Source organism: Oculina patagonica, chromosome 10, assembly GCF_052425735.1.
Source record: "Oculina patagonica isolate OP01 chromosome 10, crgOcupat, whole genome shotgun sequence".
NCBI lineage: Eukaryota > Metazoa > Cnidaria > Anthozoa > Scleractinia > Oculinidae > Oculina > Oculina patagonica.
The window spans coordinates 10,906,641-10,929,152 of NC_135767.1; the positions used below are offsets into that span (position 1 = coordinate 10,906,641).

General features: G+C 39.3%; 2 protein-coding genes across 4 annotated transcripts; one reads left to right on the forward strand and one right to left on the reverse strand.

Moving 5' to 3' along the window:
* Positions 1 to 1,457: 1,457 nt before the first annotated feature.
* On the forward strand, positions 1,458 to 10,630 carry LOC144628473 (uncharacterized). Its single transcript, XM_078486578.1, has 8 exons — positions 1,458 to 1,567; positions 3,076 to 3,994; positions 5,969 to 7,020; positions 7,615 to 7,677; positions 7,992 to 8,221; positions 8,650 to 8,967; positions 9,851 to 10,041; positions 10,493 to 10,630. Exons 1-8 carry the CDS (start codon positions 1,501 to 1,503, stop codon positions 10,506 to 10,508), a joined length of 2,856 nt encoding a protein of 951 aa, XP_078342704.1. The 5' UTR covers positions 1,458 to 1,500; the 3' UTR covers positions 10,509 to 10,630.
* On the reverse strand, positions 10,456 to 22,494 carry LOC144628512 (aminomethyltransferase, mitochondrial-like). Of its 3 annotated transcripts, none has more exons than XM_078486626.1 (8): positions 22,299 to 22,494; positions 20,892 to 21,269; positions 17,361 to 17,436; positions 16,470 to 16,615; positions 15,492 to 15,678; positions 14,664 to 14,780; positions 13,982 to 14,020; positions 10,456 to 12,640 (listed from the first exon to the last, which is right to left on the reverse strand). In XM_078486626.1, exons 1-8 carry the CDS (start codon positions 22,416 to 22,418, stop codon positions 12,462 to 12,464), a joined length of 1,242 nt encoding a protein of 413 aa, XP_078342752.1. In that variant the 5' UTR covers positions 22,419 to 22,494; the 3' UTR covers positions 10,456 to 12,461. The 3 variants fall into 3 exon arrangements, with proteins under 3 accessions (XP_078342752.1, XP_078342751.1, XP_078342753.1); XM_078486625.1 differs by having other exon boundaries at positions 17,361 to 17,439; XM_078486627.1 differs by lacking the exon at positions 14,664 to 14,780 and having other exon boundaries at positions 17,361 to 17,439.
* Positions 22,495 to 22,512: the final 18 nt, after the last annotated feature.

Genomic DNA, 22,512 nt, shown 5'->3' on the forward strand with positions numbered 1-22,512 from the left:
TCCGCCTTCGGCTTCGGCGGATAACACCCTCCTCGATCTGCATAATTCTTCATATCATACTCAGCCTCATCCAATAATTGCTAAATGGTCCACGAAGAGATTGTAAATATTCTCTCACAATGACTTCCGTAGCTACAATGAACGCTGATTTTAACTACTGGACATTATCAACTTATTCAATGTAAATACAGTTACTCAATAGATTCCATTTTGCCGTGCGTCTGTTCAGTTATAGATCACAGGTGACGTCATAATGTGGTAAGAACAAAAAAGTGGTGGCGAGTGGGCCACTTATGTTCTACCACATTTTGACGTTTTCTGTGATCTATAACTAACGACGTACTAAATTTTAACACATTCTTCTCGTTGTGCTTTCGAGATTTGAAACACTTTGTCGGTAAAACTGACTTGGACCATAGGAGACCCAAGCGTATACCATAGGAGACCCAAGCGTATACGTAATGTGTCTAATGTATAAAGATTTTAGCTGAAAATTGAAATCAATCAAAGTATGTACATGCATGTAATTTACCTAATAAAACTTTAAAAAAATTGCTTGGTGTCAACTTTTGTCATTCCACAGTGTTTCGGCGAGATTTGAGCGAATTTAGACAATAATCCCCGCAAAGAAGAAATTTTTTGCGAGTTCAACTTCAAAACACCAAAAATAAGCCGCCATTGGAATGTTCACATGTAAATTGTAACATTTACTCACATTGTTACTCACTAAACACAAAATGTAATGCGCATGCCGGATTGCGGAGTGTACTTTTTTTGCATCGTACAGTTTTATTTAGCGCCTTAACAAGTCCTGAAGCAGGTTATTTTTTTCACTTACGCGATGTTTAGTTGTTTTTTTTTTCTAGATTTTATTGCTAAGTGATTTTTACTTGATGTGTGATGATATTTAATTGTTCCGTGGACGTGCATGTTTTTTGAATGAAAAGCCTTTTGAAGTAAAGCTTCGGGCTTGCTCGTCTTTTATGTTTCGAATAAATGATGTGTTGAATCTTCGATGTCTCGAATCCTTGATAAATCAAAGCGAAGGTAGTTCTACATTTGCTTCACTCAGTCCCACACAGCAATTTAACCCCTGACTGTACTGCTTCCGGGAATGCAGTCCCTGAACCAAGCACAACACAGTCACTAGTGCCAAGACACCCGTCCGCCGCCTAACATGCACAATCAGCAAATTTGGGAACGAAAGTAACGCGTTCTGGGAACCACACTTGCGCATCACAGTTTTGCGTTTTTTTAAAAGACTGTATTGTATCAGTTTATAAACTGTATTATCCAGGAAGTTTAACTTACGTTATTTTATTGCGTTACTGTTAGCGCGCGCCAGTGAGTTTAACTTGCGCTTCTGTTTTTTTATTGCGTTACTGTCAGCGCGCGCTGCGGTGCGCAAACGTGACGTCAATATGCGTTTGTGAGGTCAAATGTTACAAACTCCTACGAGAATGCGTTGAATTATACGAGTGTGATGGCACAATACTGAAAATGGAGAAGAAAAAAGTTTTCATATTGATCTTTTTTTGTTTCCTGGTATCAAACGCAGTTTGCAAAGGTAAGAGACACCTATATACTTAACTCGACATTACCGATTAATTAGAAAACTCAACTAAAATAGGTTTAAGAAAAAACCTCGCAACGGAAATCTGGACAAGTGAAACAAAAACAGATTAGTTTTCTAATCATTGCAGAAATTAAGCTTACTGAACATGACTTAAAACAGAAAGGTAAACATGTTAAAGAAAAAACTTTTGATTCCGTAGTGCGGGATAAGCGAGCAATTTTTGGGGGGCGAAGCCGGGCCACGAAGAGCAAAGATTTCGCTCTAGTGAGGCGGGGTGGGAGAGGTGGGGGGGGGGGGGGTGAGGGTCGCAATAATAAATTGATTACTTTCTTGTGATTGGCTAAGCGCACCATCTTCTGCACTGCGTTGGTTTGAAAACTTGAAGTGACGAACTATTTCACTGGAAAGTCTTCTGAGTTTGACTTGGTTACTTCTGTGAGGAAAAAAAATGAATGAGAATCGGCATGTAGGTTTAAAGCCTGTTGAGTTTTAGTGTTAAGCATTTTAGTCGAAGTAACAAAGGAAAACAAATGAGTATCCTCCACTTTAATGAGTGTAAGTTGTTGTGGAGTCACCGTCGCCAGCTAGCTTATAAGTTGGCGAACTTTGTTTCGCGCCTGAAACTGCTCTTTTGCTTCACCTTGGCTAGAAAATACGATTGTTTTTTCGTAATGAAGAGGTAAGAGTTAACAATCAGCAATTGAGATTACTCTGTAACTTAGTTTGTAGTCGGTTTCAACTCGTCAACGCGGAAGAATGAAATGCAAGGTTTATAAAGCTTACGTTAAAGGGACTGTGTCACGGCTGAGTTAAGTTTATTTTACTTAGCTTTGCAAAATATTTGGTATGAAACTAAATGTTTGCAAAGAAATTATTTCGTTGGATTTAAATTACAAAACCATAGCTTTCTTGCAACCAAATGTGTCTCCCGGGCGTTAGAATTTTGAGTTTCAATGAAACGAGACTAACTTTGAAAACTGTTCCGCCGGACAATATTTCAAAAACCCATATCACAATCCGTTTGAATCTTCTTTACTTTTGGCCATCCATACCTTCTTTTGTATTCGCCGTGTTATTAAAATGTTCCTTCACTGTTTTACGAGGTTATTTTTTATATTTCACCAAGTTTGATTGTCCTCCACTATGCCAAAATTTGGCTAAAATCCGTGACATAGTCCCTTTAAGCTTATATTAGTTCACGAGATTTATTTTCCATCTGGTGCATTGCTCTCGCTTTTTTTACTCTCATTCAACAAGTTGTCCACAAACATTTGCCTTTTATGAATCATCATAAAATCATCACCTGCGTCCAGATGCGTTTAACTTTTCTTTCGAAATGGGGAAATCATTTCAACACCAGCCTGGCAGTAGGTTCCCTTTGTTGTACTCTTGCGCCCATCACTTCCCATTTCTTTAAATAATTTTCTTTAGTTTTCAAAACCCAAACTTCGTAATTGTATTTTAACAACACGCTGTATCTTTCTCCTTTCAATTTGCAGAAGAATCCAACCATCTTTTTACGGAGTCTTATAGCAAAGTGACCGCGGGATTCAAGAATCCTTCAGAGAGAAATCCTGATGTACCGCTTCGCTCCAGACAACACAAGTTTCCCGTCCATACAGCACCAATCACAGATTCATTCTCATATAATGATGAACGAATCGGCTCACTGGACGGCGAAGTTTTAACGGCTTCAAAGAACGGCATAAAGCCTGAGAAATTGGATACAAATGTCAGTTATGACAAGACCAAAGAAGTCCCAACTATGCGAAAGTTCGCGATGAGAAGATCGGCGAGAATGCGCAAGCTTAAAGTGCTATCTTCATTACATGGTACTAGAATGCTTTCAACGGCTTCAAGATTTGGAGATGGCAAAGGCCGGGACGCATTTGTTTCCCTTAAAACCCGACCATCATCTGGCACAGGCGAACCTTACAAGACGGAAATTAACGCTCCCCTCAAATTGACGATTTTACCAACTGAGGAAACGGTTATTCCGTCCGTCGATACGGCTGATGCAGAATCAGATTGGATTTTAAAAGAGGACGGTAGTGCTAAAGAAGATGAAGAGAAATCTTCCCACAATAATGATCATAAGGACGATTCTTTATTACATGGCGAACCAAAGGTGACTGGACACGAAGGGTCAACACGACATGGCGGCACATCAGCGATACCACAACACAAGATGGCTGTTCATCCTGGAATGAAGACATCTTCAGGTCTTCGTTGGAATGCAGCTTACGAACACGCAAAGTTAGAAGAGAGTAAAAAAGTCAAATATTTCAAGAAAAAGAAGAAATCTGATTCCAGGACTGAAGACCCAGCGGACTCACATTCACCGGCATCAACTGTTGCGGGAATCTTGGCAGGAATTTTGATGTGTTTGTTTATTTTCACTGCTGTTCCACGTCTGTGGTAAGTGCTTGTGGCTTTCCTTACATAAGAAAAACAACTGTCTAAATGCTCGCGCAAATGGTGTAAATGACGAATTTAAACTACGCGATTTCTGTAAAGAACGAAGAAATACAGAGGTCGCTACGATAACACTTTTGATTTGTTTATAGTGCGAGATATTGCCTTATTTTACTCGTTCTAAATTTGTTAATTTTTTTAAAAAATGCCTTCTTTGACTCGTTCTAAGTTTGTAAATTAAAAGTAAATTTTACTTACCGTTAATTGTACGTGACTACATTCTAAATACATTCGCCATTTGCTTGCGCCATTTTGCGCGAGCATTTAGACAGTTGTTTTCCTTATATAGCGCGAGTCCCTTTAAAAGTAAGGAAAGCCGTGCTTGTATATATATTGTCTTGATGCAGTGCTAATTCTGATGATGTTATTTATAGTACTGTTGTCGGGTTGCTTGCATAATATATTTTTCTCTGAACTGATAACCAACTAAAGAACATTACTGTTACTTTTTTTTTTTTAATAACGAACGCTGCAATATAGTTCATTTATGGATTTGTGTTCAGTACCGAATTTACTCCCTCGTGTTTTGTAATAGCCAACAATTTTCTGTTTATTTACAAAATGTTTGTTTGTTTATTTAGTGTTTTGTTCTATTTGTTTTTATTTTATTAAATTTTCAACCTATTGAATGAAACGCGCGGGATTAGAGGCCTAGTGTACGTCCCAAAATGTAAAATAACTAGAAATTGCATACTTTGCTTACAAATGCAATAAAATTGATCCCCTATCAAGAAGGAAATATTTTAAAATTCTATGAATGATCCTTTGCTCCTGAAAAAGACGTTGCAATATATTTTTTTTTTGCTAGTGGTAGTTTGCAGATATTAATCAAGTTAAATGTAGAAGCAACCTACAGAAAATCATATGTGAATGTTAATTGCGGGCCCAAGAGAGGCCCGCAACCCTAATCTTGACAGTGACCAGCGGATTGCGTTTTACGCGTGCGCGCCACGTTAATAAAAAGCGAACAGAAAACGGAAGTCGAAAATTTTGTTCTTCCACTAAGAACGATCGGAATGCGAAAAATGCGTCAATCACGACAGTTTGTCGTAACACCGGAAGAGAAAAGCTGTTCTCCAAGAACGATTGTCACATAAGATCTAGGCTTCTGTCACATGGAAGATTGCAAACATTACAATTTGCAGACTTGTTTTACGGGTGTTGCTTTTGCGAAAATTTGCTCTGATTGTATCACGCATAAACCACGGCAAAGCGAATGATTCCAACAACGGTTATTCTCGAGAAATTCGTTATAACACTGACAACATAGCGAGTTTATCGACCGAGGAAAATCACATCTCAATTCACACCGCGTGCTCGACTACAGTTCACTAAACTGTCAATCCGACAAAAAACAACTCTGACTGGTTCGCGGCCGGTTAGCGGAAATTAAGCGTGACTTAATTATCCTTAATCGCGCCACGTTAATAAAAGGCGAGCACAACATAGCGAGTTTACCGACTGAGAAAAATCACATCTCAATTCACACCGCGTGCTCGATTACACTTCCCAAAACGATAAAAACATGCATTCCTTGCGTGACGCGTTACTCGGGATAATTGTCTTTTGTCCATTTAATCACAGGTTAATCATTTAACGACACTGCCATCTAAAATTACGCACTCTCGTACCAGTACCTTTTCTAAGTGCGTCAAGGCCCGCACTTTCTAACCTGTGGTTACCACTAGTTTATGTTAATATTTTTAGCGGCAACTAAATTTAACGATTGGTGTTTTTGCCAATAACAATTTCGACTAAAAAATAGAAGTAAAGAATTCTTAAACAAACGATTCTAACATTAAGACTGTTTTGCATGAAATCGCTACATTCTGTTACTAATCAAATTGTCTTTAGAAGGAGTAATCTCGAGTATTTTCTTCATCATAAAACTCCTGTTTTTAAATTTTTTCTCTACAGGAGAATTATAAAGAAGCGATGGCGACGACGTAACGGCTATGGATTCGGAATAAATATTCCTTTAACTGGTTACTTGAGTGAGGAGCTGAGTGAAGAGGAAGTGCTTTTTGATAGGACGGCCATGGAACGTAACACAAAATCATCCAAGGACACCAGTCCTAAATCAACACCAAGAAGACAAAAATCAGTCCAGGAATCTTATCAATCATCTGACCATCCAACACAAGAACAGAAAATATGGACACTGACCGACACGCCAAAATCTACTCCGTTAATGGCTGTTCCTACACTTGATGACACGCCTGGTACAGTGGTTTGGACGGTTAATGAAATTCCAGAATCGAGATCCCTGGATTCTTTATTCACAACATCGTCCCTGTCTGACTTATTAACTTGGACACCGACTGAGACACCCCGGTCTGCATCTTTGACATCAGTGTCTTTGATCTCATTATCTGGGTCGGACATTTGTTCTTCTGATTCAACAACTTCATCAACTCCAGCCTGCGACCTGACAAAGAAAGCTGTTGCCAGTCCTCTACTGCTAACAACCGAATCATGCGAACTGACCATCCCTGAGTCATCACTTTCACCACATCCATCTACATCCAAGGAATCCTCTAACTTGTCTTTACTACCTAATGCTTCTGGTGAATTGACACGTACCTTGTCCATGGCAACCGATAGTACCAGTTCCTCAACAGAGTCCTGTAAGACGCCTGTGGCAGCACGGAATGAAGTCGTGATAGATATGGACGATGATGATAATGTCGATGATGAAATGAACTACACAAGTGAAAAATCACAGCATAAGGACCTGAGAGTGGTGAACTTTGTGGACAAAGAAACGAGCAGAGAAGAAGTGTTGATAAGAATAGAGCATGCTTATGGTGAAAACGAATCTAAATATGAGGCTTCTTCTGGAGTACTGATTTACACGAGCGAGAAACTGGAAATGAATAATATGACAACAGATGATGCTATCATTGATATCATGCCAAGTGATGACGAGGATCAAGGACCTTTGGCTTTGAATGACAGGAACAATGATGGTAAGACGCTACTTTAGTTATAATGTTTTAATTGCTGTTTGTGTATGTCAAAATTGTACTTGGTAGGATTTTCACACAAAGTTATACTTAAGGAGTGGAAAGGGGGTGGGGAGGGTAGAGGTAAAAATTCAAATTCTTTTTCTTCGAGATATAGGGTTATGTACTGACTTTGTCGTCATATGAGGCCGGTGATGTCATGAAACTGCAATTTCATACTATGTGAAGCTGATTCAAAATTACTCAAAAGCCTTATTAAACAAGTTAATCGGTAGAGATTTGGCAAAATTATACACCGTGAACAAATAGTTATGATATGCAAAATGTTAGGAAGAGTTGAAGTAACGGCGAAAGAAAGATGAGAAAATAGGAAATATCACATTAAATAGACGAAAAATTGTTTAGTTTCCGAACAAACTGTTGTGCTGCAAGTGAAATTGTTAGCTGACAACCAAACAGGAGCTGTTGGAGGTTTATTTACCTTTATCAACTTCTATTTGATTGTAAACTAACTGTATCAGAAGTCTTCGAATTCCATAAAGATGGAAGTTATGAAACGGTTATAAAACTTTGTTTATTACTGTATCTCGTCTGCAGATGAACCACCTTTGATTCTTCCAACAATACCACCACCAACAGCATCAACAGAACTACGGCAAGGTAAGGGAAATAGATTCAAAGGAAGAGTGGTGGGCTTATTATTTTAGTAAAGGGAGAATAATAATTCAAGACTACTGGCTTTGAAGAGACGCGGTGGACCGGTATAAGCTTTTTAGCATTTCGTTTTTCGTAAAGCTAAAAGTACAAAATATGTGATGTACAGGAGACAGTAATACTCAAATCCTTGTCGAATGTATCAATTTCGCACCGAAGCAAGTGTTCTGTTGGACATTGGCTTTAGATGGATTTTATGGATTTAGAACAACTCTAATACCTTATAACAAACTTCCAAACGTGCGTCATGAATGTTTCAGGAAAGTCGCTGATTGGTGGAAGAAAGGCTTTGGAGAACCGACGCTTTATCAAACACCTGATATCAGAGCAGGAGTCAACTGAATTCAAACGTGACCTAAACACCGCCATTTCACGGATTCTGGGCGAAAAGAAACATCTTGAAGACAAAAACAAAGGAAAGAGGAATGTGATCAAACACCAAACGCAAGAGACAAAGTATTCTCTGGCTGAGAGCATTTTGCGTGCAAAGGTAGAAGACAGGCTCCTGTACAAAACACATCTAGGCTAACGGTTAGGGTGGGCGATGGGGGAGAGCAGGGGATGTCCGTTTTGTATGGCCATTGTAGCGCGGATTACTTGGAAAATAACATTTTTTTGGAAATGGATTAGGTAATGATAGGCTTTTCTTCCTTTTCGTTTTTAGTTGGAAACAATTTGTCGCAAACCTATTTGTGTACCGTTTGTTGCCGTCTGAGTTAAATTTCATCGGTCTAATACAAATTATGATTACATTTTCTCAAATATCTGAGAGTTTGCTCTAGTTGATAATTATCTCTTTTCGCCTTACTTATCTTCTTCACAATGCACTAAGAAAGTCGAAGTGGATGTTGATTGTTCTTGAAAGTGAAAGTGATAAATATCATGCAATCTTCTTTTTGGCCTCTGTTCCTTTAACAGTCAATGATTATGAACGAGAATGTGGACAAAGAGCGCGACAAACGATCATTCCTTAGTCGTCAGGTGATCCAACAGACATTATCGTACCCAGTCCGTCCTGCTCTTCGACCCCAGCGTACTCTTGCCCAAGAAATCGCTTTTGCCAAGGAAATCATTTTACCAGGCCACGCGCATCCAAGGGCTTCAGCGAGGACTCAGGCCAAGCGTAAGGCTCGACGTGAAGGCAAATCCACAAACCTTTTGGATAGAGGCGCTTCATATAGCAACTTTGAAACAAAGACAAAGTACATGAACCACAAGGATTACCAAAAATGGAAGGTGGGTATTAAAAATACAGTTCTATGAACACTGTATTTAACAGTTCAAAAATCAATGACGGTGAACAAATGAAGTTGTGGATCTCTCCAAAATGTCAACGGGAACAAGAACGTCGACAAACGAATGTCTCTGCCATCTTAATGTTGTAAAAAGTTGTAAAGAGCAAACAAAAACGCGGGACTCTTCTCGTGATGTCAGGTTATAAAGGTGTCCGTACACGTGGGGACAAGACGCAGGGACATCTCGCAGCAAATGTTGTAATGAGCAACAAAATCATGTTTTGTTAACACCGAGGGACGTGTAGCAGGAACGTGTAGCGGAGACATGCAGCAGCAACAAAATCAAAATGTGTACACACACAATTCACTGTAGCGGGGACATGTTCCAGGGACATTTCGCAGCGACACGTCCTCTCGTGTGTGCTGATAAGTTTTGGCACGTGCAACACGAATTCCTGAATTTTCCCCTTTTTCAACGAGTTGAATTCCGTGCAACATGTTGCAGGGACAAAACAGCTTTAAAGTCCGTGTTTCGCGTGCCAAAAATAATCAGCACACACGAGGGGACGCGTCGCTGCAACATGTCCCTGGAACATGTCCCCGCTACATATTTTGCGTGTGTACACATTGTGATTTTGTCGCTGCTACATGTCTCCGCTCCACTTCCCCTCAGTGTGAACAACACATGATTTTGTCGCTGCTCCATGTCGCTGCGACATGTCCCCACGTGTGCGGAGACCTTAATGCGTGATGTCAACTTCACGGCGAGTTTCCTAGCTCATCTTAAACCTACTAGTTCTATTGTAGACGATTGTAACACGATTTATAGCATTCATAATTGACATCACTAATTCAAGAACACTTTCTTATTTCTTTAAAAACAGCTTCTTCAAGAGGATGCTAAGATGAAGAAAGCAAACGGAAGTAAGCCGGGTGTGTCTTTACCAAGCTTGCAGCAACTTGCAAGTTTCTTCAATATCTCCATCCCTGATGTTAATTCTGATGTTACTATATGTCAATGCTACTACTGCGACAAGCACAGGAAGAAAGAGAGAGAGAAGAGATTGTTGTCTAGGTGAGATTTGTTCCACTTGTTATCAGAGTTTTCTGTACTCAATCAATCAATCAATCAATCAATCAATCAATCAATCTATTAATCAATCAATCAATCAATCAATCAATCAATCAATCAATCAGTCATTTTCTAACTTGGTCGGTACAGTTAACTGAAGAGCTAGTTTGCAGGTTCTTCGGGAACTTCTCAAATGAAAGTGCATAAATTGATTGATTGACTGATGACTTAATTAAAAGTACAGTAGTGATTAAATTCAGTGGTCATTAAAATATAAGGCTTGAAGTATATCGCATAAAACTAAAACAAGTCAATACCTATAACACCAATGCCTCAAATACAAAAAAACAAAAAAAATGCTTGTTCTTTGCCAGCACAAAGACGTTATGCCAAGGTTAAATAAATATAGCACTACAATGGTGGTTAAGCATTTTTATTTATTCTTTTTTTCCAGATTTCGTGCTAAATGAGTATTACTTGATGTACAAGAACACTTTATCTTTCTGTGGACGTGTATATTTCAAGACGAGGAGTTTTTCAAATACTTTTGAAAGAAAAGCTCTGTAACTTATTTGTATTTTAATGTAATGTAAATGTGGACAAAAAGTGAATGTTACCTTCCATTGCCTAGGAAGGAAAGTTAATTAATAAATTATTTTTTGGAAAATAAATGTCGCATTTTTATTTGGTCCTGAAAACAACATATCTAGTATACTGAAGTTTCGCTAAACTAGAGAAGCCTACTTAATTATGTTGCAAGAATAAACCTTAAAACCGTCATGTTTCAATTAAGCGCCTAGGGAAGTTACTTATTTTGATCCAGAGTTTTAAGAACGGCGTAGTTATTAGTTACAGGGTATTTATTCTCGACAGGAGCTTTTTAATTTTCTTTTTCGTGTGAAGGAATTGAGTAATGTATGGAGAGTTGAAGCAGAGATTGATATCAAGCTACGTACGTGTTATTCACTGAATAAATGTATTCAACGAAAGGGTTATTAAAAGTTGTAACTTTATTTATTTTACTTTTATTGCGTTCGACGTTAGGAAAACGCATCCTAATCTTGTGGTGGCGTGTGGTCCCGCGGTTGTTCTGTGAGCGCGCAAGCGAAAGTCGTTCTATGTGTCTATCTATGTATGTCGGTATGTGGCAAGTTGGCCTCGATCTCATGTGATTAGACATAAGAAAGCAATTAATTGCGTCACAGCAACGTCAACAATGGCATTGAGCCGCAAAGACAGCGCGCGCAAAAACAATTCATTAAGCCGATATACCGCTAGGCTGTAAACAATTTTTGCGTTCGACCGTAGGACAACGCATCCTAATCTTGTGGTGGCGTGTGGTCCCGTGGTTGTCCTGTGAACGCGCAAGCGAAAGTCGTTCTATGTATCGTTCTATGTATCTTGGTATGTGGCAGGTTGGCTAACAGGTTTGCGTTTTCGAGTTTGCCCTGTGAGTTGTGCTGAAAACCAAACGTTTCTGCAGTGCTCCCTTCAACAGTAGTAAAAAAAAATTGCTGTGCTGCCTCGAGCGCTGTTGGATTGAGATGGTTTCGCTGATAGTCTCAAGTGATGTTGCGCGCGCGGTCGTTTGAAATTTGTATGACGATATAAACACTCGTGTAACTCGGTTTACGTTTGCTAACCTTATCTTGGGTACCTATCTTGGGTCGAACGCATTCCCCTAATCTCTGATTATTACTAGTATACATCTTGATTTTCTTTTTTTATATTTCAACACCGAGCAGTTAATGAAAGTAATAGCTTGCTCTCCCGTTGAGTTACAGCTCCCAACTTCATTTGTCCTTGCCAAGTTCCGGCAGGTGTTTCTCCAGGTCATGATTACGAATTCGTTTCGGTACGAACGTGACCTGAAACGAATCGACTGCGGCGAGATAAAGAGACCTACAATGCTGGTCTTCGCAAACTATCTTTGCTTCCATTCCTACCTCTTGAAAAATGTTGATTTTTATCTTTCCAACCTAGAAAAGATATTTTCAAAGTGCTTTTGGAAGAGAGGGTTACAAAAATTGCTTCTCCCTTCTTAAGACTGTCATTTGGTGGTATTTTGTTATGAGTCCCAAAGAATTTTAACCGGCATTGTAAGAACTGCCTTCTGTGAATGAGAGCGAGTGTTTGCAAACAGTAAATCTCATTTTTTTGTTTTAATTATGTGAATGCTCTCCTATCCATTTTTCCGCACATTGTTCAAGAGATTTGATTGGCAGGCTGGCACTCTAAGCCTTAATGTATGGGGTCGACCGTGTCTAAGAAACATAATAAAATAATCATTTATATTACCCTTCGTTTTCACTCATTATTTAAAACCCTATTCAATTTCAAATAGTGTTGCTAAATCATGCACGCGTGATCCGATTGCCTTCTGCTTTCACGCAAAATCATCATTTTTCCATCCCGTTTTAAATTCATTTGCCGAAGTAGTAGTTTGTTGGCAAAAATGGCATTTTCACAACTTGAGCCTCGACTTTCTTCTTGTAGACCTCTAGCTGTAGTGATGTCCCAGGCTTGGTGAACTCTGTCACCACGTAAGCCATTGCAATGTTCTGCTTGAGACTCGGTGATGGGCATCCACTTGTCACGTGACCTAAAAAATCGGAGAGAAGTGAAACCTGAGTCATTTTTAGGCCATTCTATAAAACAGGTTTTGCGCAATGCCCTAATGGTTTGTGCGTTTGACTGTGGATTGAAAAGGTCCTTTCTGGGTACCTACGAGGTGATTTTCAGTTTTGAAGGAAGAATTTTTGTAACACTTCTTCCCTGCAAATCATCTTGCAAATTTTCATTGTGAGGTAAGTCGACGTCTCAAGGAAGCGGTGTTACACGTGCAGTTTCTTTTGCAATCTATAAAACCCTCAAGGACCAAATTTACTTAAAAACAAAATTTTTAGCCTTTCAATTCTGTTTACATTCGACGACTTTAAAGTGTATATGACATGAAAAAAATTTTCTGCTTATTTGAAAGGCCTTTTAAAATACAGAAGAATGGCGTTATTCTTTTCGAAATAATTATCTTTTTTCGTTTCAGAGATATTGACGTTTTTGTATTATGCAAGTGATGACGTCATAAGATTTGACTCTAAAAATGGTAAAATACTAAATAAAAAATATCTCTAGAAATATTGAAGCAGTGTTCTTGAAACTAGGCGCCACAAATATGCGTCACCAACAGGAACAAAATGACACTCTTAGTATTGTTGCCATAGCAACTCTTTCAGCTCCAGTCTCTCTCTGTCAAAAAGACAAATATCCCCATATCTGGCCTCTAAAGTGAGACAAAGGGTCCTGCTTAGAACAGACATAGTTCCCATATTGCCTTAATCCCCACCATCGGTTTGGCTGCGCTAGATGGTTCTTGGTTAAGACAAAAACTGGGAATTTCAGTTTAAATTGAGACAGCACCAGTGGCAAAACTGTTGTCATGGCAACAGCCCTAAGAGTGACATTTTGTTTCTTTTGTGATGCACATTTGTGGTGCCAAGTTTCAAGAACACTGCTTTAATAGTTTTAGAGATATTGTTTATTCAGTATTTTACCATTTTTTAGAGTCAATTCTTATGACGTCATCACTGATCTAATTTGCATAATACAAAAACGTCAATATCTCTGAAACGAAAAAAGATATTTCAAAAAGAAAAACGTCATTCTACTGAATTTTAAAAGGCCATTCAAATAAGCAGGAAATATTTTTCATGTCATATACACTTTAAGAATTTTAAGCTGTGTTCTCAGCAACTTTGCTTAACCACCATCACGTCCTCAGCCCTTCGCTGATACGACGTATTCACGCGCGACAAAACAGTGACATATATAGTATATAGCCCACTCACCTTTTAGGTACTAACATATAAAGTGCTTTTACCTCTTATCAACACTGTCTGGCAACAGTCTTTAAAAGCAATTATACTGTGTTATTCATGTTGCTTACCTACTTTCTGGCCATCGGCATCCAAAATGTTCGTTCCACCTAAAAACAACAACAGATTAAGTGTTGACAGGCTGCAAAACTTCGCTGTTAAAGGATACTTTACAATTAACTGAAAGTCTTTTTTTATATTTAAGATTGGTTTGAGAATGAAGGAAACTTCAAAACACAGTAATAGTTTCTGCGAAGAAAAACACCAAAAAGTAATAAGCCAAAAATAAACAGGGATGGTTAATCTTTCTCAGATATAACAGGGGTAGTATTTTCAACCTCGTTCCCAGGGTCTCTTTCTCCCCATCATCTCCAATTTCCGACTCTTGGAAGAGAGAGACCCTGGGAACGAGGTTGTTTCAACATGCACGTCACCCTTATGGCAAATTGTTATCAACTTGGTAAATAAGTTATTTGCACTTATACCGCAGGGCACCACACCGAAGAAAACGATTATTGTCAACACTGGCACAAACAACAGATTTTTAGAAAGTAATCCTTTAAGTTTTCGACTGAGATCAACATATAATTTCTCCCTACATTATCATTACATTGTCAAACAAAGGGTAATGAGAATCACGCTAATTATCAACTAGGAGTTGCTGTCTTGATTTACAACAAAATTCTTAGAACTAACATAAAAGAAATGCATGGAAATCACTCAGGAGAATTGATATCCTGAGCTTGACGTTACCTCTTGCAGGAGGTCCTTTTGATACCAGTCCTACTCTTTTCCTTTTAGCCTTCTCTTTGATCTGTCTGAGGATTATTTCTGCTCCTGGAAAATCTGCCTGGGCACGTCGCCTCTTTCCTTTGTATTAAAATGAAGGAGATAGCAAGGAAAAGTTCAAAACGTTACTGAATGTATTCTGATGTGATTGATACAATAGGCGGTTTGCAAGGACCCTGTCACAGATACATGTACATGGAGTGCAGTGCATTCAGTGTATTGCAGTGCAGTTTAGTGTCGCGTGGTGCTTTGTATGTGGCGTGGCGTGGCGTGGCGTGGCATGGCGAAATGAAGTGCAACTGTTGCAGTGGGGTTGCTCACTACCTCTCAGAACAGGACATGTCATCGATTCTTACAATGTCTAACAGGCTGTAACAATGCCCCTTGCCCTGGAAAACGGTAGAGGTAGTGTTTTCAACAGGTAAATGAAAATAGTGCTTTCAGAGAGGAAGTGGTTTACTGGTGCAGTGCACTGTAGTGTGTAAGATTGGTAACTCAGTGATTGAAAGGTGACTGAATTTAAAATTGACATTCATTTGTGAGACTAAATTATTTCTATTCCTGCTTTGATCAGAATATCAGCGTGGTTAATGTGGGTTAATAGATTATTCAAGTGAGAAAAGCTGGGTATTAAAATGTTCTGATGTGGCTGGTTCAATTTTATTTTCCTTTGTTTTGGGGTATGGTAGTGTATGATAATGAGTTAACAACAAAGGAAAATAAAATTTGAATGAAAGGTAAAATAAAATAAATTTGAACCACAACAGTTGATTTAGAAATAGACCAACTCACCAATTGTCCACACAAGCACTGCTTCAACAGGAGTGGTGTTTTCATCAATGTCGTTACCATAGAGACAAAGCCCAGCTTCAAGTCGCAGACTATCCCTTGGTCCCAGTCCTGCTGGTTTTACCTCTGCCTCTTTGCTTTCTAGCAAAGCTTTGGACAAATCAACAGCTCTGTCTTGGTCCACTGACAGCTGGTAGCAAGGAAATAAAATAACAAGTAAGGTTTAATTAAACAGTCGTGGATGTGTCTGGAATGTGCAATGTGGGATTGAATAAAGGATGACTTATTAAACTGTTTTACAGCCGATCAGCACATGTATGTAGATTGTGGAAACAATAATGAACAAACAAACCAATGAACAATCAACCGACTGAACAACCCTCCCACAAAAATAACAAACAATTGAAAAACTTTGAACTAATGAAACTTCATATAGCTGTTTTATTGAACTAAAAATGAAGCGAAATGTACTGGTAAGTCCAATGTAAAAAATGTATTAACAGTGACTGAATAAACTGTTAACCAGTAGATGAGAAGATGGTGGAACAAACAAACAAAACTGAATGTAGGAATGAATGCCAACCCTCCAAGTTTATTTTTTTGCTTAGTAGCCATTTGGCCACTGACTGCTCAAGTTTGGTCGCCAGTGAAAAATTTTAGTCGCTAAATTAAGCCACGCTTTCAATCCTTCTCCTTTATTTTAGTCGCCAGGCTGGCGACTTCAGTTCCAATTTGGTCGCCAGCTCCAAAATTTTAGTCGCCATGGCGACTAAAATGGTCTTAACTTGGAGGGTTGAATGCACTCATGCATGCTCAATCAAAGATCTGTGAACTAATGAGAATTCATGAAACTGTATTACTCGAACTAAAAGCGAACTGACTACTGAATTAAAGAACAAAAAAACCAAACCAAGTACGGTCATCTTTTCATTCAAGCTTAGCAGCTACAAACCTGCCAGAGCACTGCAGAGCTGTTCTTACCTCAAAGCCATCCTCGCCAGTGTAACCACACCTTGTAACGCGCACATCCTTGATTCCAAACACATCCATTACACCACCATGCATAAATAACATTTTACTAAGGTCACTTTGTACACCACTCTGAAGAACTTTGGCAGCTTGGGGCCCTGAAAGACAGGGAACAGACACAAAGAATGGCACCTAGGCTTACATGAAAAGGTGTGGTTATGACATAATAATTGAAACGTCTTTGGTACAAAAGAAGAAAGATGTTCTATCAGTGCTTATTGGTCCCTATATTGAATCTAATGTAATTACCATACTTATCTCTACAGGAAAATTACAATGAGATAGCTGTGTTTGGGGCAAATTGTGCAGTTCCAGAGAATATTCACACCCAGGAAGGTTATTGGGAATTCTCAGGGGGAGGGGGGTCTCAATAGCCAAAAATTTTAAGGGAAAGTATGAAGCTAAACTGGAAATTCCAGGGTGGGAGGGTTCAAACCCAAAAACCATCCTTTGTTGAGGTATGGCTATTACTTGGAACCACACACTTTGAACTTTTACACGTGACAAATGAGTGAAAAATTTCATGCCAAACTTTGGAACTACACTACAGCCCTCTACTAACTGAGGGTAGACCTATTATAGGGGTTCATTCAGTCCGCAGACTGCCATATTTTTTTTCGTCCTAGACTGCAAATTTTTTTTTTATTTTCTTCTGAAGACCAAGACTGCCATATATTTCTTGACTGTTAAACTGCCAGCAAATATAGAATTTTCCAGCAGACCTACGCTCAAATTTGGCTTAGTCTGCCAGACCAGCACAGTAAAATAGCCCCTTCTACGGCTATGGCTACTGATTTTGCCATTTACTGCATTACATGCCAGTCAGCAATGTATGTACTTTACCTTGTAATGCAACAAGGGCTTTATTCTCAAGAACTTCCAAAGCAACATCCAAATCTTTGCTCACAGTCGTTAGTCTCTCCTGTTAATGATACACCAGCTAAATTACATGCACAGTCAACAAAATGCACTACCTGTATTTGGGACTTTGGAGGTGGTAAAAATATCTGAAATATTATATTTGGTAAATCTGCGCAATATTAGTCAACAGTGCAAGTGTGCAAATTTCTAACTTGATGGATGCACGCCCATCAATGCTGCATTTTTAAACATATGTGAAAATGTCATCATCACTAAGCAGAATTTTTTTTGGTCACTTTAAGGTATCAGTGTACCCCAAATGACCATCATGCGTTGGAGCTGCCTTACCATCTGGTAATTAACGCAAACCCCAGCAAAGTAATGATTGTGCGTTGAGCAATGGAATGATGGCTCATTTCACTTTAACAATAGATCTTGTTCAAAGCTGTGTCAAATGTTGCTTCTGGCCAGAAACGGTCTGTTGCATGATTTCAGTTCTACCGCTCGCTTTATTTTCGTCCCAGTGCAACAGTTTTAGAAATGTTAAATCTGAAACAACGAAAACATGGAATTGCAAGCATTGTAAAGTAAATCGAGGGACTTGTCATGATGCTAGGTTGTGACGTTACCGCTTCAAGCGGTGAAAAATAACTCGTTGTCGCTATCTATTAGCACATCTGCAAAATCTTTTTGTTTCCCCCCCCCCCCCCCACCCGTTTTTGCAACAATTTGATCAGACTTGAGAAAGGAACAGAAAAATGTTCCTTCTTGACGTCAGGAAAACTATGTATTTTGCCAGCGCAAAACACTCAAAGCAACTCGTCGAAAACCAAGAATTCTGTCATATGCATAGTCACGCAACGGTAGTATCGCCGACGGCGAACATTCAGACAACCTGTTGACAGCTATCACTATCAAATAAATAATGATAAGAAATGTTTTTCCTTCATAACTTTGTGTAGAGTCAATCTTTTTTCATGAATTTTTTTTTGAATGAAAGGTCTTAATGAGATCTACCTGAAATACATTTCTTTAAAATGGTTAATTTTGGGGTACACTGATACCTTTTGCAAGAAAAATCCTTGTTAATGTAGAAAGTGGAGTATGGCATGGCATTTCCTGTTTATTAACCATAAACATGAAACGTTTGAGTGACCTTTAGTTTAAACCAATTAATTTTATTACCCATATCATTGGTCTACATGTACAGTAGCTGAAATAGAATGCCAATGATTGATAGAGAGGTCTACGGAGAGGGAGCATTGGGGGGTGCTGAACGCCGCATTACCGCAAAAAAGGCAAATATCGGAATATCACAAAAAAAATCACAAAAAAATCGGGCAAAAAGCAACTTTAAACTGGTTGTTACCCTTGTAAAAATTTTACCGCGATCGCGCCGCGATTTGTTGCCATCGCGACGCGATCATGCGTGACGCGATTGTAAATGAACGCGAACGCGCCGCGATTGCCGTGATAGTCGCGATTGCGGCGTGATGAGTGCGATCGCGGCGCGATTGATTACCACCGCACCGCGATTTGGGGGGCTGGAATAAATCTCGGGAAGTGTTCCCGGCGAGAACTCACTTCTCGATCACCGGGAGAAAGTCAATATGCTTTGAAACTCTCACAAATCATGCTGTGGTCGTAACGCAAATCATGACTTGTATTGATGAAATAAACTTTAAGTGCTAATCAAAGTAGTAATAAAACTAGTTTGATTTAAAATGTCGAAAAACATTTTATTACGTGACGGTGAGCCGTGAGGACGTGATTCCCACGAGAAAAGTTTTATTTAGTTTTAGTCTAGACGAACTGGCGCGACAAAACGGCGCGTGATAATGAGTAAAGATAAATTAAAAGATAAGAATTTTTATTTCTTAACAGTCCGTTTTTTAATCTTTTCAAACACTTTGTTTCTTTCTTTTCTTATCTTTGAGGAACCTTAATACCTTTGAGCAATCCAATGACAAATTTCTGTCGGCCATTTTCTTCAAATGCAAATACAATCAGGAATTCGCTGCAATTGCGTTTTTCGCATTGAAAAATCCTCTATATGGCATTTAATTTAATTGTGGCTCCGAAGAGGCTGTCAGAATGAGCTTTTTTTAGAGCTTTATATTTACCTTCCCGTAGACCACACACATCGAAGTCCTTTCCCGCCTTTTGCCGCAAGGTGTCGTGAACTGGGCGTTACGATTGGCTGAGTTAGGTCACGTAGTGCATAGTATACGCAATCGCCACGCCATCCCAAGCAGAAAAGAAATTTTATTTCGAGAAAGTTGGTATGTTTTCTCTTCACAATCAGGACTGGAAAAATGTGTTCTTTTTTAGCTGCTTCTGTTAATAACAAGAGTTTAGAAGCGACCTAACTTGAGGGAAAAGCGTCTCTGTGAAAACTGCTAGAATTTGTTTTGTTAATTCGAGCGACAGCTTGTTTATAATTTCAACAGCGCTTCGTCATGGACTTTGTTGACTGAACGTCTACAGCTGAACTGTGATTTAAAAAAAAAATGCAAAACTCGAACAGTGGAAAGAGGAAAACATTTTGATGGTAAGGACCATTCAATGCGAAGTTGTACCTGTTGATGCTTGGGACTTCAATGTTGTATTATTTAAAAAAGCTTCGGGGAAAAGCGCATCTTCGACGGTTCGGCTTCTTCGCAGATGCATGACCAAGAGATAGTTCGCTCGTTTGGTAGATCACATCATTGCATCTTCCTTCGCTTGAGGACGAGTAAAAGGTTAGTTGCCGTTATGTATGTGTTGTTCACATTTTACAGAAGAACTGTTCACTTATTTGCTTGTAAACTAAAGACTCAATCACGCTCTCCGGCTTTGCGAAATATAATTGTGCTCGGCAGCGAAACTGGCCGTCTTTTTCTGTAAGCTTCTGTAAATAAATGATGTTGTTTCGATACAGAGTTTGTGTGTTTGTTTTGTCGGTATGCAAAACGCCAAGATAATTGTTTTTAAATTTAAAGATTTAGGCGCGATCGCGGCGCGATTCCCGACCCATCGCGCCGCGGTGCGAGAATCGCGGCGGCCAAAAACGCGGCGCGAATCGCGGCACGAATCGCGGCGCGATCCAAGCCGATCGCGGCATGAATCGCGGCGGCCAAAAACGCGCCGCAATTCGCGGTGCGAATCGCGGCGCGTTCGCGGCGCGATCGCAGTAAAATTTTTACAAGGGTAAAACAGTCAAATTGTAGATAAAAAATGTCTGACTAAATTAGGCTGTAAACCTCGCTTGGTTTCGAAAATTAATGACCCCAAAGGGCTAAGGTTGGAAAAAGGTGAAGGACAAGTTTTTATAAGAACTATCCTCGACCAAAACGCTAAGAAAACACATCCTGCAGGTTTGGAGAATACCGCAATACAAGATTAAAATTACCGAAAGACCACATGAAAAATTGGCCAATACTGCAATACCGCAAACCACAATGTCCCCCTCTCTAAGTACTGATGTGTCTCGGAGCAACCTATAAGTACTTGTACAGTTATAATGTTCCATACCTGAAGATGTTTTAAAACCTTATCTGCACATCCTGCATTTGACACGACATATAAATGCTCAGGAGTCTTGTTAATAATCAAGTCATCAATAATACCACCACTGTCAGTCGTAAACAATGAAAGTGTTCCTGTGTTATCTGCAAGTCCTTGGATATCGGCAACAACCAAGCTCTCCAAGAACTTCACTCTGTCATCTCCATGTAACTTAAATTGCAACATGTGTGATACATCAAATAAAGAGGCTTGCTGACGAGTGTGTAAATGCGAGGGTAGTACACCATCTTTATATTGCACAGGCATTGACCAACCACAGAAAGGAACCATTTTACCCCCATGTTCCAAATGAAAGTCATATAATGGAGTCCTTCTTAGGTTTTCCTGGGACAAACAAAGAGAAGAATTTGGTTATTGACAACTACAACGTACTACGAGTATCCTAGCTGTGAGTTTCCTACTGGTTACCCAACCTATCCTCATCTGCAAAAGAACATGCAGATTGTGCACCCCCTTTGAAAGTACATGTAGGTAGTAAGGGGGGGGGGGGGGTATAGATCACATTTCACAGAAAATAAAAGGACCCTTTCACAAGTCATCAAAAATATAAAATTGACACTTCACGCTTCTCGGAAAATTAAAGAATGCTTTTAGGAAAATCACGGTTCACAGCTTCTATGGAAATCACGATTCACGAGGAAAAAAAGAAAAAAAAAGCCGATTATGGGTCACAAAAATACCCTTTACCACCCTCTTCAAAAGGTATTGAAAAGAGGAAATCCTCCAAAAACATAACGGAGCAGCTGCAAACTTGTACCCAACATGGATGATTAAATGAGGGGGGAGGGGGGATTTGTTTAATGTTTATTTCTGCAAAAATTTAATAACACATATCCACAAAGCAAGTAACAATTTAAGGTAAACATGGCTGGTTACTAGTGTGTCTGAGGGAATATTCCATTTTTTATTCGCACCCTTCCTAAGGATGGCAGCAATCCGAACCCTCAATTTTTTGTCGGTGCCCTTTGAAAAATGAAATCCAAAGGGTTTACTGTTTGTCGGCACCTTTGAAAAAAATTTCCGAACGGTCCAAATTTTGTTGGCTTCTTTGAAGAAAAAATCCGATCCCCCCTTTGCAAAACCCCGCCATCCTTAGGGGGGAGGGGTGCGGATAAAAATGGACTGTCCCAAACTCAGAAAGGTGAGGGGGTGGGGAGGGGTGCTTAAAAGAGCTTTTATGTACATGTACGGTAGGCAATAGAGCTTGAAGTTTTAAAATTGCGATCGCAATGTTGATCTAGCAAAGCGAAAAACAATAAAAAGGATAAAAATATTTCTATGCTACAGAACTAAAGCTACCAAAATAAGTATAAGCTTAACTAATTACACAAAATTAAACATTGGTTACGTTACCTTTGTGTCTGTTGCAAATGCTCGAGCTGCGGTGACCCTACTCAGTGCGCGCGTAAACGGGAGAAATGCATCGCTCCTCCTACAAGAACTTGTGGAAAATACTCTGAAAATTGCACTCATCGTTCCTGATTTTCAAAATGCTACTAAAATACAATAAAATAAGCGCGAAACATATGTTGGTTTGCAAGATTGTGAAATTTTGGAACACGAGGAT